The 14229-nt window shown below is 53.5% G+C and overlaps 1 protein-coding gene across 2 annotated transcripts in view; it reads right to left on the bottom strand.

The window, feature by feature from the left end:
• The window catches only part of INPP5A (inositol polyphosphate-5-phosphatase A), a 175787-nt gene that overhangs the window by 63018 nt on the left and 98540 nt on the right, over positions 1-14229 (bottom strand). For both annotated transcript variants that reach the window (XM_042960550.1, XM_042960549.1), the window contains exon 5: positions 6243-6306. In XM_042960550.1, the coding sequence (XP_042816484.1) occupies positions 6243-6306 (64 nt within the window). The remainder of the gene's footprint in view (positions 1-6242; positions 6307-14229) is intronic.

The following is a 14229-nucleotide window of genomic DNA, read 5'->3' as shown; positions in this document are numbered from 1 at the left end:
AATTTCAAATTCCGCCCATTCGCTGTCGGTATAAAAAAGCCATTGACTTTGTATATTAACCATGTATCCTGTAACCTTGCTCATTGGTACCAGTTTTTGTTGTTGAGGATTCTTTCAGATTTTCTACATTATCATGTCATCTGAGAACTAAGGCCGCTTTATTCCTTGACCCCGACTCCCATCAATAAGCCTCTTATTTCTTCTTGCCTTGCTGAACCGCCAAGATACCCAGTACGATGTTGAAGAGAAATGATGAGTGGACATCCTTGCCTCGCTCCGGATTCTAAGCGCAAAAGCATCTAAGTGTCTATTACATGTTATGTGGATGTAGGTCTCTGTAGCTGTTCTTTACCAAGTAGTTCTTTCCTGTGCCTAGTTTGCTGAGAGTTTTTATTATGAAGAGGTGTCAGGTTTAGTCAAAGACCTTTTCTGCATCCACTGACACGTGATTTTCTTCTTTAGCTTGTTGATACGACGTATGACATCAACTGAGTTTCAAACGTAGAACCAGTCTTGCACACCTGGAAAAAATCTCCATCTGCCATGGTGTGGAATCCTTCCTACACACTGTTGAATTCAAATTGTTAATATTATGCTGAAGAGTTTCGCATTTTATGTTCATGAGAGACACTGGCCTACGGTTTTCCTTTTCTATGACGTCTTTATTTGGTTTGGGGATTAGGCAAGGTTGGCCTCACAGAACGAGTCAGAAAAGTTTTCCCTCTGCTTCTACTTTCTGGGAGAGACTGTAGAGAACGGGTGTAATGTCTTCCTTCGATGCTTGGTAGAATTCACAGTGAAACCATCTGGGCCTGGTGCTTTCTTTTTTGAAGGTTATTAATTATTGATTCAATTTCCTTAATAGATAAAGGCCTATTCAGATCATCCAGTCTTCCATTTATGAGTTTTGGTAGGGTGTATCTCTCAAGGAACTGGACCATCTAAATTATCAAATTTATAGGCCAATTCACAATATACCTTTATTATCCTTTTAGTGTCCACACTGTCAGTGGTGATGACCCCTGTCTCATTTCTAATATTAGTAAATTGTGTTTTCTTTTTTCTTGGTTAGCCTGACTAGAGGTATATCAATTTTATTGATCTTTTCAAAGAATCAGCTCTGGGTTTTGTTAATTTTCTCTATTGAGTTCCTGTTTTCAATTTCATTGATTTATGTTCTAGTTTTTATTATTTCTCTTCTTATGATTTGGATTTATTTTGCTCTTCTCCTAGCTTCCTAAGGCAGCAGCTTCGATTATTGACTTCAGGTCTCACCTCTTCTCTGCACATCTGATGCCACCGACGCCTGGCTTTCACTGTAGCCCACAAATTTTGATCAGCTGTATTTCATTTTCATTCAACTCAAAATATTTTAAAACTTTTTCTTGAGATTTATTCTGTGACCCATGTGTCAGTCATAAGCGTGTTCTTTAACATCCGAGTGTTAAAATAAAATACAGTGACCAGCCTTTAAAATCCCCTGAGCACATAAAGCCAATTTAATCATACAAACAGAGCTGAAATTAGCTTATTTTTATTTTGCAAGACTAACTTAAACGGGCTCATTTCTTACTTATGCCTCTGAAACTCATAAGCAACCCTCAAACCGTTTCCAAAGGTTGACAGGAGGCAACCACTAAGCGATTCCCCATTACTTGCGAGAATTCTTACCACCAATCGCGGGGAAGAAGGAGCAGGCAGTTTCACGACACACCCCGGAGCCTCCCTCCACGTGTCGGTCTGAGTGCTCGGGTTTGCACACGGTCTTGCTGACGTGCACCGCCAACTTTGGCTAATTATCACCTCAGTGATTCCCTGGCTTTACTTCTGTCGGTTCTGAACTTTCGACACACGTATTTTGGGAGTTTCCGGCCACCTTTCTGTTACTGATTTCCAGTTAAATTCCACCGTGGCCCAAGAGTATACTTTGTGTGATTTCTGTTCTTTTAAATTTGCCCAGGAGTGTTTTATGGCCCAGAATGTGGCCTATCCTGGTGAATGTTCCAGGTGAACTTGAGAAGAATGTACGTTCTGCTGTTGTCGGATAGAATATTCTGTAAGTGTCCATCAGACCCAGGTGATTGATGGTGCTGTTGAGTTGGACTATGCCCTTACCACTTCTCTGCCTTGCCGGGTCTGTCCGTCTCCGGTGGGGGGCACTGGAGGCCTCAACTCTAACCGTGGATTCATCCATCTCTCCTTGACGTTCTGTCAGTTTTTGCCTCTGGTGTGGCGACGGTCTGTTGTTAGGTGCGTCCACATTAAGAACTGTTATGTCTTCTTAAAGAATTGACCCCTTTTTCGTTAAGCGGTAAATGGCTTTGTTTATCCCCAGTGACTCTCCCTGCTCTGGAGTCTGCGGTGTCTGAGATTAAGACCGCTGGCCCAGTGCTCTTCTTGGCCAGTGTCAGTGCCATCGCGCTCTCTCCATCTCTCTCCTTTTAATCCGCATGTGTGTACGCATCTTACGCGGGTTCCTGGCAGACAACACGCGCTTGGGTATCATCTTGTTAACCACTCTGACGGTTTCTGTCTTGAAATTGGTGCGTTGGCACTACTAACATCTAAGGACATTCTGGACATAGTAGGACACTCGGTGCCGGTAGCTTTTCCATCTGTTGCCTTCGTTTCCTGTCTTCCTTGTCTCCCCCGCTTCCTGCCTTCTTTGGTTTAATCGAGCGTTTCATCCGATTCCACTCTCTCTCCTCTGTCAGCAGGTCCACAAAATTTCATTTTGAAAGTTTTCAGTTGCCACAGTCCGCGATACACATTTACAGCTGGGCCGGGTCTGCTTTCACGGAGGCTCGTATCCCTTCACAGAGAGCCCGCGTTCCCCGTGACAGAGCCCGGGCCTGTCCCCGCCCCTCCTGATGGCACTGCTACTCATCCCTTGTCCGTAAGCTGCAGAGTCACCCAGAACGTTGCTGCTGTTGGCGCTCTGCACAAAAGTTCTCTGCCAGACTAAGGATAACAACAAATACAACGTCACCCCCTTTTACTCCTCTCTCGCGCTCTGCCCCCTTCGTGTGGATCTGCAGGCACCGTTTTTCTTTTATCAGATAACTGTTAACATTTTTTATAAGGCAGGTCTGCTGGAGACAAATTCCCTCGACTTGGGTTTGAGAAAGTCTATTTTTCTTTAAACTTTGAAGGATAATTTTGCTAGCCACAGAATTCTAGATTTTTTCCTTCCGACGATAAAAATATTTCACACTGCTCTATTTGCTTCGCGGTTTCCGAAAAGAAGTCCAATGCAAATCTTGTCCTCGCTCCTTTCTAGGTCACCCCTACCCACCCCTGATTCTTTCAACGTCTTCCCGTCATCTCCGGCTTTCTGTGGCTTCAGAAGGACACGCTCGGGGATGGATTTCGGGTGCTTAGCCTGCTCGGTCACCTAGAGCTCTCTGGATCTGCCGCTTGGTGTCCATTATCAGTTGTGTAAAATCCTGGGCCGTTACTTCAAATATTTCCTCTGTTCCTTTCCCCGCCGCCGTCCCTCAGTGCACGCGTCCCACGGCGCTCGGACGTCTCGCTCTGCTTTCGTGTTGTGTTTTTCTCCCACTTTTCAGTTTGGAAGGTTTTCTACCACGCTCTTCTGGCCGGCTGGCTCTGTCTACAGCCGTGTCCAGGCCGACGAGCCTGGCAAAGGCCTGGTGCGTTTCTGTTACGGCGTCCTTCATTCTGAGCTGTTCCGTAGATTCGTGGTTTCCGTCTTGACTCGCGCGGCCATCTGCGCGCACGCCGTCCGTTCTGCCACGGGCGCCACCGGCGTGTGAACCGCAGCCATCCACGCTTCCGGGTCGGACAGCTCCACACGGAGCCACACCCCGGTCTGGCTCCGACGCGAGCCTGCTCTCTGCACGCCGCACCTCCTGTCCGTCAGCTCAGTTTCTGGCTTTGGGTGGAGGGCAAAACGTGAATAATTGGGAAAAGGAACTGAGCAGACGGGCCTTCCACGCGAGGCGTTGTGCTGATCTGGCGAGGAGCCGGGCTGTGTTTCCCGTGAGGGCTCAGAGGCTGAGCCCTCCTCCCGCGTCCCGTTGTGGCTCCCCTGTCGTCTCTGTGCTCTTGCCGGGGACACGCTGCAGGCCTCCGCCACACCGCGTCGCGGTGACGGGCGCTGCGGCTGGGTGCAGGGACACTGTCCCGCAGCCCCATGACCCCGCCTCGGCCCTTCAGCCAGCGCGAGCCCTGGCTGCAACCTCGGCACACGCTTCCTAGCACCGCGGCCCCTCGGGCCCCGCAGCGAGGCCACCTCCCTCCACCAGGCCGGTGGGGCTGCTCTGGGGAGGGCAGGCCTCTCGGGAAGAACCCAGTGTCCAGACACACTTCCAAACAGCTCCTCCCGCCCCCCCTCCCCGCCCCTAGCAGCACCAGGGGGTTTTTCTCTGATCTTCACCAAGACAACACGGTGGGGCTCCTGCAGGCAAAGCTCACGGAAGTGGGGGGGCTCCGAGGCCGGGCCCCCACGGGCTCTTCTCTCCCAAGCCCCCATCCTGGAGCCTCCGGCTTTCCACCCCATCAGCCGCCCCCGCCGGCTCCGGGGTCCCGGTCCGCCCGCCCGGCCCTCCGGTCTGGAGGCGGCACCGGCCCGGCGGCCTGGCTTTGCTGCAGGATCTCAGAGACGCGCCCTCTTGGGTCCGCGCAGTGCCACCCGTGCTCGCAGGTGCCGGGCCAGAAAGCGACGTCCCTATCATCCTTCCCACCCACGGCTTCAGGGTGTCCTCGGATTTCTAACTGCTTGTTTGTGAAAATACAGGCTATTCTTAAAAAGTTCATTCAAACTTCTCACAACTTCTACGTTTGCTGTAACTTGACTCAAGGTGTAAGAGTGAACCTTCGAGAGCCAGGGCCACAGTGCAGGGCGGCGGCCCGCCCCGCTCCTCTGAGACCAGCACCTGCTCGGAGCGGCAGCAGTGGCACGGCCACGCTGGGCCACCGCCGCGTCCCCAGGGTCCCCGCAGCCTCCCGCCACAGACGTGCTCAGGGCATGGCCACTGCCACCATCTCAGCCCTTGTCACTGACGACATGGGGGCCCTCGGGGAAGGTCTGCTGGGGTCACGCGTACACGTACCTAATGGATGGTTTTGAATAAACCACGGGCCAGCCAGGCAGTTTTGACCCATCTGATTTAGCAATAAAATATGTATGCAGATGGTCACTCAAAAAAAAAAAAAAAAGGAAAAGTTAAATAGATCAGCGACACGTTTGAGCTTGACACACAGGCTTAGTAGAAGTGTAACCCGTTCTGCCTCCAGCCCCGCCTGAGCGCGCTGTGTCTGAACACCTCCCCTCTGTGCACTCTGGCCCACGGCCCCGCTGCTTGACAACGCGACACAGTGGTGTCCACGGTCTATCAAGTTCGGGGGACGGTGGCCTCCGGCCCGTCTCTCACCAGGTCTGCGTGGCTTCCCCAGTGGGAAAAGGCAGGTGCTTGTGTTTAGAAAACCGTGTGAAGAATCCTCAGGCAACAGGGCCGGTGAAAAATAGTCCTGCTGGCTGGAATCCTGTTCTTAACATCGATGAAATCACTACTCAAGCAATTTAGAGAAGGCTCTGCTTCTCACTTTCCTGAGAGGTGATCTGTCTCGTAAGTGAGCAAAGATAATGAATCTGGACAAACTGACATAATTAGTCGCTCTCCATAGTTATCACAACTCCAGTGACATCTCAAATTAATGTGATCTGGCTCAAGAGCATTGTGGAGCCAGAGGACTCACAGGTGGCACGAAGGGACAGTGCCCAACAAGGCAGGCGCACAGCACCCCAGCCGAGCAGGGCAGACGCTGGGGCCGCCCAGGTCGGGGGGACGGCTCACACGTGCTGAGCCACAGAGACAAAGGCTGTGTCTTCAGGAGGCACGTCTCCTCCCCCATTCAGCGCACGGTGTTGGCCCAGAAGCACGGGCATTTTTCACTCCACCGCAAACATCAGCGCTCGTCCTTCTCTTTAAAGACAGCACACTCTCCTGCCGTTCTCCACTTTCTCCCATTTGATACGGACACAGACACAAGACCATTCCCTTCTCCTCTCGACTGTGCTGCAGGAAAGCCAGTGTCACCTACGGGCCCTGCCCAGCAGGGGGATGGGCAGGGCTGGGGTCTGGGGCAGGCCGGCCGCCTGGACCTCAGAGGGGCCAGAAAGCCAGGTGTCCCTGTGAGGTCCCTGGTTCGTGGCTGTGAGCCTCCCACAGGGACACGGGGTGGGGTGAGCCCTGCCAGAGATCCCAGAAGAGTCTTACCTTTAAAGTCAAACTGGTAGATGTTTTTTAAGGATTCATGAAGAAAATAAAAGCTTCCTAGTGCCTGCAGAGCAAAAAGAGAAGTCAAGTGAATGACCAGCACCGGGAACCATTTGAAAGCGTTGTTAAGTGACGCACAAAAAGCTCTTTTGGACCAGAAACAAAAGTTAACTCATCCGGACTTAATCACGGTCACGGGGAGGAGATGTCAGCCACGTCTGAGGCACAGGGGTGCGCACTCCGGCGCGGTCTCGCCTCTGCTGTGAGCGCCAGGGTCCAGCGGGAAGGGCTCGGGCACCCGCCCCCGGCCTCGGGCACCTGCCTGCCCCCCATCGGCTGCACTCCACACCCCTCCTCTGCCCGCCCTGCTCCTTGCCCTCCTCCCCTCCTCCTCCACGTGGGGCTGCAACACCATTCCCCCCAGAGCTGCCGGGCCCCTGCCCGCCAGGGGCTGACTGTTCTGGGCATCGGGGTCGGTCCTGCTCCCCACGCTTGGGAAGGAGGCGAAGCCACAGAGGCCAGGCTGGGGGTGGGATGACGGGCAAGGGAGGCTCGCACAGCACACCTGACACTAACATTATTTGCTGGTTGTCTAAAATTCGAACTTGACTTGGTTATTTCCTAAACGTGTCTGTGCACGCATATATATGCTTATGTGCATATGTGTGCGAGCAGGAATAACGTGTGTATGTGTGCGTGCATATACGTTGAAATGCACACACACCTGTGGATACGTGTAAATGTGCACGCAGCAGGTGTTTGTGTGTGTACGTGTCTATGTGTAGATGTGTATGCACGCATGTATATGCGTGTGTGTGAACGTATGCATGTGCACACGCATGTGTGTATCTGTGCACACACATGCGGATATGTGTCACTGCACATGTGCACATATGTGCACACGTGTGTATTCAGGTAGATACAGATGCAGATGTGCATGTGTGCACGGATATGTATTTTGTGGTTTTGCAAAACGTGGCCACCTGAACAAGGGGCCGGGGAGACTTCCAGGCGAGAAAACTGCTCTACGACTAGATGACAGCTACAAAACTATGCTTTGCCCAAACCCACCGCACTGGACCCTAGGAAGGGTGTGTTTCACCGGCTGTACATCACACCTTTACTACTCTGACTTCCACAGACGAGCCCCGTCCTCCTAGAGTCCACCCCTCACGGCACAAGATCAAGCAGGGAAAAGAGCCCAGCAGGGCCGTCTGCCCCGAGACTGAACCGAGTGAGAGGTGGGGGCGTGGGTGCCAGGCTGAGGGGCCGGCGGGGGGCGGCACACGGGTGCCGGCCGAGCAGGGACACCTGGCTGCAGCCAAAGGCGGTCAGGCCGCAGCAGGCAGGGCCTCGCTGGAAGGGAAAAGTGGGGTTCTACTTTTCACCCTGCAGCTCAGTCCCGAAGGGTGAGGGGAAGAGCCGGGGGAGGGTCGGGCAGACAGAGAAGGGCTGGTGTGCAGAAGGCTGAACCAGCAGGACAGTGACACAGGTGTCCCTCAGCCAGATTCCCAACTGCCAGCACCTGCCACATACACCCTGTCTTCTTGTGTGTACACACACACACACACACACACACACACACACACACACGGGCATACACGCATACACACAAGTACATACACGCATGGGCACACATACGAACACCCAGCACACACGCACACATACATGGGTGGGTACATACAGCACACGCGGGCACACACGCACACACATGCACAGGGGCACACACACACACGTGGACACACGTACACACGTGCATGCACATGTGGCCAAACCACCCAAAAGCAGCTGCTGCTGACCCTACGACCCTGCATCCTGAACACTGCGGTGCGGGTCCCTTGTAAGAATCTTCTTATGACCACAAAGTGTTATCTCTGCAGAAAAGGGACAGCGATGCCACAGATCAACACTATCAAGCCCAGATTAAAGTTCCCAAACTGCCTACAAATCCTTTATCCGCTCCCTTCCCCCCAGCCAGTCCAGCCTGGAGCTCGGAGGGGTGCCTTTCCACACTGAAGGGCCGCCTGGTGGGTGCAGAGGGGGAGGGGGAGGGCGCGGTGCAGGCAGCACTCGTCACCCTCTCATCTGGGTGACAGCCTGCTGCAGGGCTCTCCGTGGCCCCCAAACTCGGGGGGGCGGGGGGGCGCCTGCTGGCTCCCACGTGCCCTCCCGAGGATCCGTGGGCAGGACCCTGCCCGGGTCAGCAGTTAGTGTGGGGGCAGGGGGTTACATTTGCCGGGCACACGTGCAAACCCCACATGCCCTGACCCCAGCATCCCCCCACCGCACTTCAGCAGCCTTGGAATTCCAGTTCCTGGGGGTTTCCACATCCTGGGGCACTATGTTCCAAGCCCTCCCGCCTATGCTGGCTGTCCTCAGGCCTTCCCCCAGGGAAGACGCTACGACCACGGCCTCTGTCAGGCTGGGTCAAAGGGCACACATGCCCCTGGTCCTCGATGCCGTTGCCGACTCCGCGAGGGACACCTGGGTTCAGAACCACAGCAGGGGCCCGCCCACAGAGGCTGCAGGCACCACGCCAGGCGCCCTGCGGGGGGCCCGGCTGTGCCTCGTGCGTGGCCCTGCCCCAGGCCCAGTCCTGGGGGCTGGCGGTCTCCTTCGGCCCAGGAGTCCAAGAGCAGAGAGATGACACCGTCCTCCAGTCCGAGCCTGGAGCTGCCTCACAAGCCTCCCCGACGTGACCCGAAGACAAAATGCGGACACTTCCGGAAGTGCAGGCGACCCTGGGGACCTTCTGAACCGCTCCAGTGGTCACTGCCTGAGGAGCCACAGGGACGGACATGGCAGCCTGGCAAGCAGAGTGGGCGGGAGCAGGGGAGTGCCAGGCTTCGGGCTCCTCCCCAGGGCACAGCAGGCCGCTCGCCGGAGGCCAGATGTGCGTAGACTTGCCAGAAACGCAGAGCGGAGGCCTCGTCCCGATTGGGAAGATCCTCTCGAGGCTGCGAGCACATCCGGCCAGGGGCCGGCCGGGGACTCGGGGCCGAGGGGCTCGCCACACGCGGCAACCGGGCGGACTGCCCGCCTGCCCCCACCCCGTCGGGCACCCGCCCCGGGTCCGCTCACAGGAGGAGCTGAGGCACCGTGGTGCACGCGCCCGAGGACAGCCAACCCGGTCTTCTCTTTTGACGAGTCAGGCGAAGGCCCCTCCAGGCAGGAGGGACGACAGGACCACGGGCAGCGCGCGGCCCCAGGGAGCACGTGAGCAGGCCTGCATCCCTGGGGGAGCCTCCCTCGCTGTGGCGCCGCATCAGCCCTTGACAGCTGTGCCTCCCTTGACCCAGGAAAGAGCCCTCTGAAAAGCGTAAGCCCACCAAGGTCACGGCAAACATTTAACTATGACCTTGTTGAATGTGATAAAGCCAATACAATGTTATGAAGTTTACAATAAATAAATGGAAAATAAACGGCCAACACAGGCATAGAAACTGTAATTCATGGAGTCAGAAAATCCATAATTAGCTCTAATGAATATTTAAAGTCAAAGTTCAAGCTAACTTTTTCAACGTTTGACCTACTCTATCAATACGGTTCAGGGCACGCATCTATCACAGGACACGACGACATCAGGACAGAGCGCGCCCGGGCCTGCCAACGGGGGGGAGGCCCCGCGCCCGGCGGGCCTTCTGCCCACAGCACCTGTCAGCACTGTGCTTGTCATGTCGGAGAATATTGACTCCTTGCCTGTTTTACTAAAAACAATTAAAATACTTTTTACATATTTATAAACCTGACTGTCAAGGGTGCCTATTAATTCTCCATTAGTGAGACACAGTCCAGTCGATGCTGTATTTCTGCCAGAACAGCAAGCGAAAGGTGGGCGCCCTGGACGGGGTGGGGACGGCCTCCAGGTGCGGCCTGATGGTGCCGGGGCAGAGCCTGGAAAGCCCGGTCCCCGGGGCTCTGCCGCGCAGGGCAGGTGTGGCTGCGCAGGAGACCCCAGCTCCCGTGCTCGGTGGAACGTGGCAGGGGACGTGTCTCCCGGTGGCCGTCCACCTGGGCATTCGTGTGAATCGCGGCCCACGGCTCAGCGGCCGACTCGGGGTGCAGGTGCACGCGCCACAAAGCCAGTTCTCAGCTCAACTGGAGTCTGCTGATGTGATGAATGGTCCCAGCTGGAGCTGAACTGTGAGGGCGGGAACCCCACCCCACCCCCCACCAGCACAGCAGACTCAGGGCCGCGACCAGAGCAGCCGGCCTCCCCACATCCGGTCAGAAAGCACCAGGGCACTGCAGCCACCGAGCGGCCTCAAGAGGGCCCGTAGCTGCCGAGTGCTCCCACTTTCCGTGTCGAGTGCTCCCACTTTCCCGGTGGGGCTGCCTCGGGCCTGGGCAGAAGCCGACCAGGAGAGAACACAAAGCGACTCTTACAAAGGCCTCCATCACTTTTTATTTGCAAACAAATCAGACGGCCAGTAATTTATCATTCCGGCAATTAGGTTAGCAGCCAAAGTACACATCATTAACCTGCAGGCCTGCAGCTTCCGGCTCGCTTTTCCGTGAAACAGAGAACATTCCTGCCGCCAGATCGACAGCGGCGAGAGCACATGGGGACACTCTCTTCTTCTGCAGACGCTACGGAAGAGCGCCTGGAGAGTGACCCCCGGGGTGACGGCGGCCAAGTCCCGACAGCCCCCTGGGAGTCACCAGGACTCAAGCACTTCTCCCAGGGGACAGGTCGGTGAGGGAGGGGGAAAGGGCCGGGAAGCCAGCTGTGGGGTCTGCACTGGGGCAGGGGCGCACAGGGCGGGATCCCAGCACAGCACAGCTCGGGAAATCCCACCACGGGGAAGGGTGACGGCACTTATCAAAAGTTACGTGGGCTTTGGCGGGTCTCTGCTCCCCCAGGATGGCACATTATGTTGTTTCTATAACTAAAGCGTTTTCAACTTATCTTTTAGTTTTTAAAAAAGTGCTTATTTATCTATTTTGAGACAGAACAAGTGGTAGGAGAAGGGGGGTGCAGAGAGAGAGGGAGAGAGAGAATCCCAAGCAGACGTCGCAAACTCCAGCGTGGGGCTCGAACCCACGAACCGTGAGAACATGACCCGAGCTGAAACCAAGAGTCCGACGCTCAACTGACTGAGCCACCCAGGGGCCCCTCAACTTGTTACTTTTCAAAATTAAAATAAACGGATCTACGAACGGGAAAAAGAACTTCGTAAGATGTCGTCGATGATCTTCTTCAAGTTTACAAAAAAATCGGAGAACCCTAGTTGTTCTAAGCTAGAATCAACAGACTGCAGTGGATCACGGCTGGAAAAGCCTCTTCATCTGGAGAGAGTGACGAACCCTCTTGCACTCTGTCCACTGTATCCTGGCGCGGGTGGACAACAGGGAGGAAGGACCCCCACGTGACAGACGTGGCCTCGCCTGTGACGGTGTGGCGCGCAGTGAGCGGTAGAAGCTCCTCGTAAGGCGGGCAGCCGTGCTCTGAGGATGGCTACACGCGTCCCTCTCTGGGCACAAGGCTTAGACGCCAGAGGGCAGCCTCGCGTGTGCGGCCCCCGGGGCGGCATCGGGGCGGGCGCTCGGCTCTCTCGATGCCACCCCCTTGTCCAGGGGGACAGCGGTCCCTGAGCACAGAAGACACAAGCTACAGGGAGACGGGTGTGCCCGCTGACACCCACGCGGATGCACGGAGAAGCTGGAGCCCTCAGGAGGGGCGCACGTGAATGCAGTGGCAACACTTCCAGAAACACTGACAAACGACCAACGACGAATGCGTCACGTGAAGGCGGGGGAGTAAAATCTGACATATCCCTATGGGGGGGGGTTCCTATCCGGCAAGGAGAGTAAACACATCATACCCCAAACCCAGCCCGACGGTGTGAAATTACACGTCACTGTCGTTTCGACCTGCATTTTCGTTATTCTATCATCGCTGAGCCTCTTTTGAAGATTACTGGCAATTAGATTTCTCTTGTGAACTCCTTGTTCATATCCCTTGTCCACTTTTCTATCTACCTTTTTCTCACTTTATAAGATTTTTAATTTTTAAATATAATTTGGAATTTTTTAAGTGTTTATTTTTGAGAGAGAGAGAGAGAGAGAGAGAGAGAGAGAATGAGTGGGGGAGGGGCAGAGAGAGAGGGAGACACAGAATCTGAAGCAGGCTCCAGGCTCCAGGCTCCGAGCTGTCAGCACAGAGCCAGCCGGACACGGGGCTTGAACTCACAGACCGCAAGATCATGACCTGAGCCAAAGTTGGACAGTCAACCGACTGAGCCACCCAGGCACCCCCTAATTTGGAATGTTTTCATCTATTACTTGCATTACAAAGAATTTCTCCCTCTTTAGCTTATCTTTTCTTTTGGCATCTTTAGTTAAATAAAAGTTTTTATTTTTAAAGTAATCAAATTTATCAATATATTCCTTTATGGTTTATGCCTTTACGTCTTACTTGGAAATAGTTCCCTAATCTGATTCCACAATGGTATTCTCTGTATTCTTATGTGAAAGCCTAAGGCTGTGTTTTACCCATTTAAGTTTGTATGGTGACAGAGACTTGTTAATGAGAATGGCTCAAGGTAAAACCCAGCATTACTACATTTTCTGTAGAAACCAATCATCTGGTCTCCCTATAACTTACACCTCTATTTCAACTCTGTGGGGGTCTGTTCATGAGTTCTCCACGCTGCCCAACTGGTCCATCTCCAGTAACACTTTTACCTTTCTCGTACGTCTTGATGTTTACTAATATAAATGTCTCATTTTATTATTCCTCACAATTGCTTTCGTTATTTTGGGCCCTTTGTATTTCCAGATGAAACCTCAAAATGGCTGCTAGATTACACCCAAGGCATCCTACTGGGGTTGAGATTATAGGCCCACAGATTGGGAATAGGGGGCATTTTTAGGATATTCAGCATTCCTTCCCATAAATATGACACATCTTTAGGCAGATATTTTAAAATATCTGAAGTGTTTTAAAACATCTTCTAATAAAGTTTTATAATTCTCCATAAGGGTCTTGAAGATCTCTTATTAGATTTACTCTTAGTTATCTTTTAGTTTCTGTTGCTGTCAGAAAATGTAAGTTCTGAAACCACTGTTGGGTTAGAACCGTTTGTCGCCAGGGAACAGGACTGCTACTGGCTGTCGTACATTAATCTTTTATTCAGCCACACTGCTCAGCTCACTTTGAGTTCTAACAATTGCGCACTCTCCCTGATGATCTGTGAGTAAGGACTATTTGTTTCAGTCTGTTTCTTCTCCATAATCTTCGCACCTTCTTCTTTCCTTTCTGCTTGTTTCGTCGTGTCGCGGTGCTATGTGGGAAAAAGACACCTGGCTCTGTGCTGAGGACACTGTGTGTGGTGGGAAGGCAGCAGGGGATGTACCTGAATTGTGACTTTCTGATGAATTCAAAGTAGGATATGTAAGAAAGGTAAGGTCAAAGATGCCCCCTTATGAAAGAAACCGGACTGGAGAGTTTTCTGGGTGGAGGAGAATCCAAGAGGAGTGGGATTTGCTGGGAAACGAGAAACCAGGATGCATCCGCCACGCCGCTGTGCCTGCTGGTCACGCACACAGGGATGCCGCTCAGGCAGGTGGATCGTGAGTCTGAAGTTCCGGGCCAACGTGTGAGCAAAAAGGGACATTTCAGCTGCCCGTGAAGAGTGATATTAGAAGCGGTGGGAATGCCGGGGGAGAGGGCTGAGCCCTGGGGCATTCCGCCAGCAACGTGCATCGGCCGAGAGAGAAGCGCTGGCGGAGGGGAAGAAGGGACAGATGATCGTGCTGTTTAATTGGCTAAAGCAGCGAATCGCTTTGGGAAATTTAAAAATGTTAAGTCAGCCTTGCATTCTTGGCATCAGCCTGGATACTCATGACACATGCCCTCATGCGTTGTTGGATATCTTCCCAACACCGTGTTTAGTTTTGCGGTGTCCAACCTTGTCTCTGTTCTCATCACCCCGGCGAAATGACTCTCTTTGGTGATGCTCCACTCACAAATCCAAAGGACGCT

The sequence above is a fragment of the Panthera tigris genome, chromosome D2 (genome assembly GCF_018350195.1).
Source record: "Panthera tigris isolate Pti1 chromosome D2, P.tigris_Pti1_mat1.1, whole genome shotgun sequence".
NCBI classification, from domain to species: Eukaryota; Metazoa; Chordata; class Mammalia; order Carnivora; family Felidae; genus Panthera; species Panthera tigris.
This window is presented reverse-complemented; position numbering and strand designations above follow the sequence as displayed.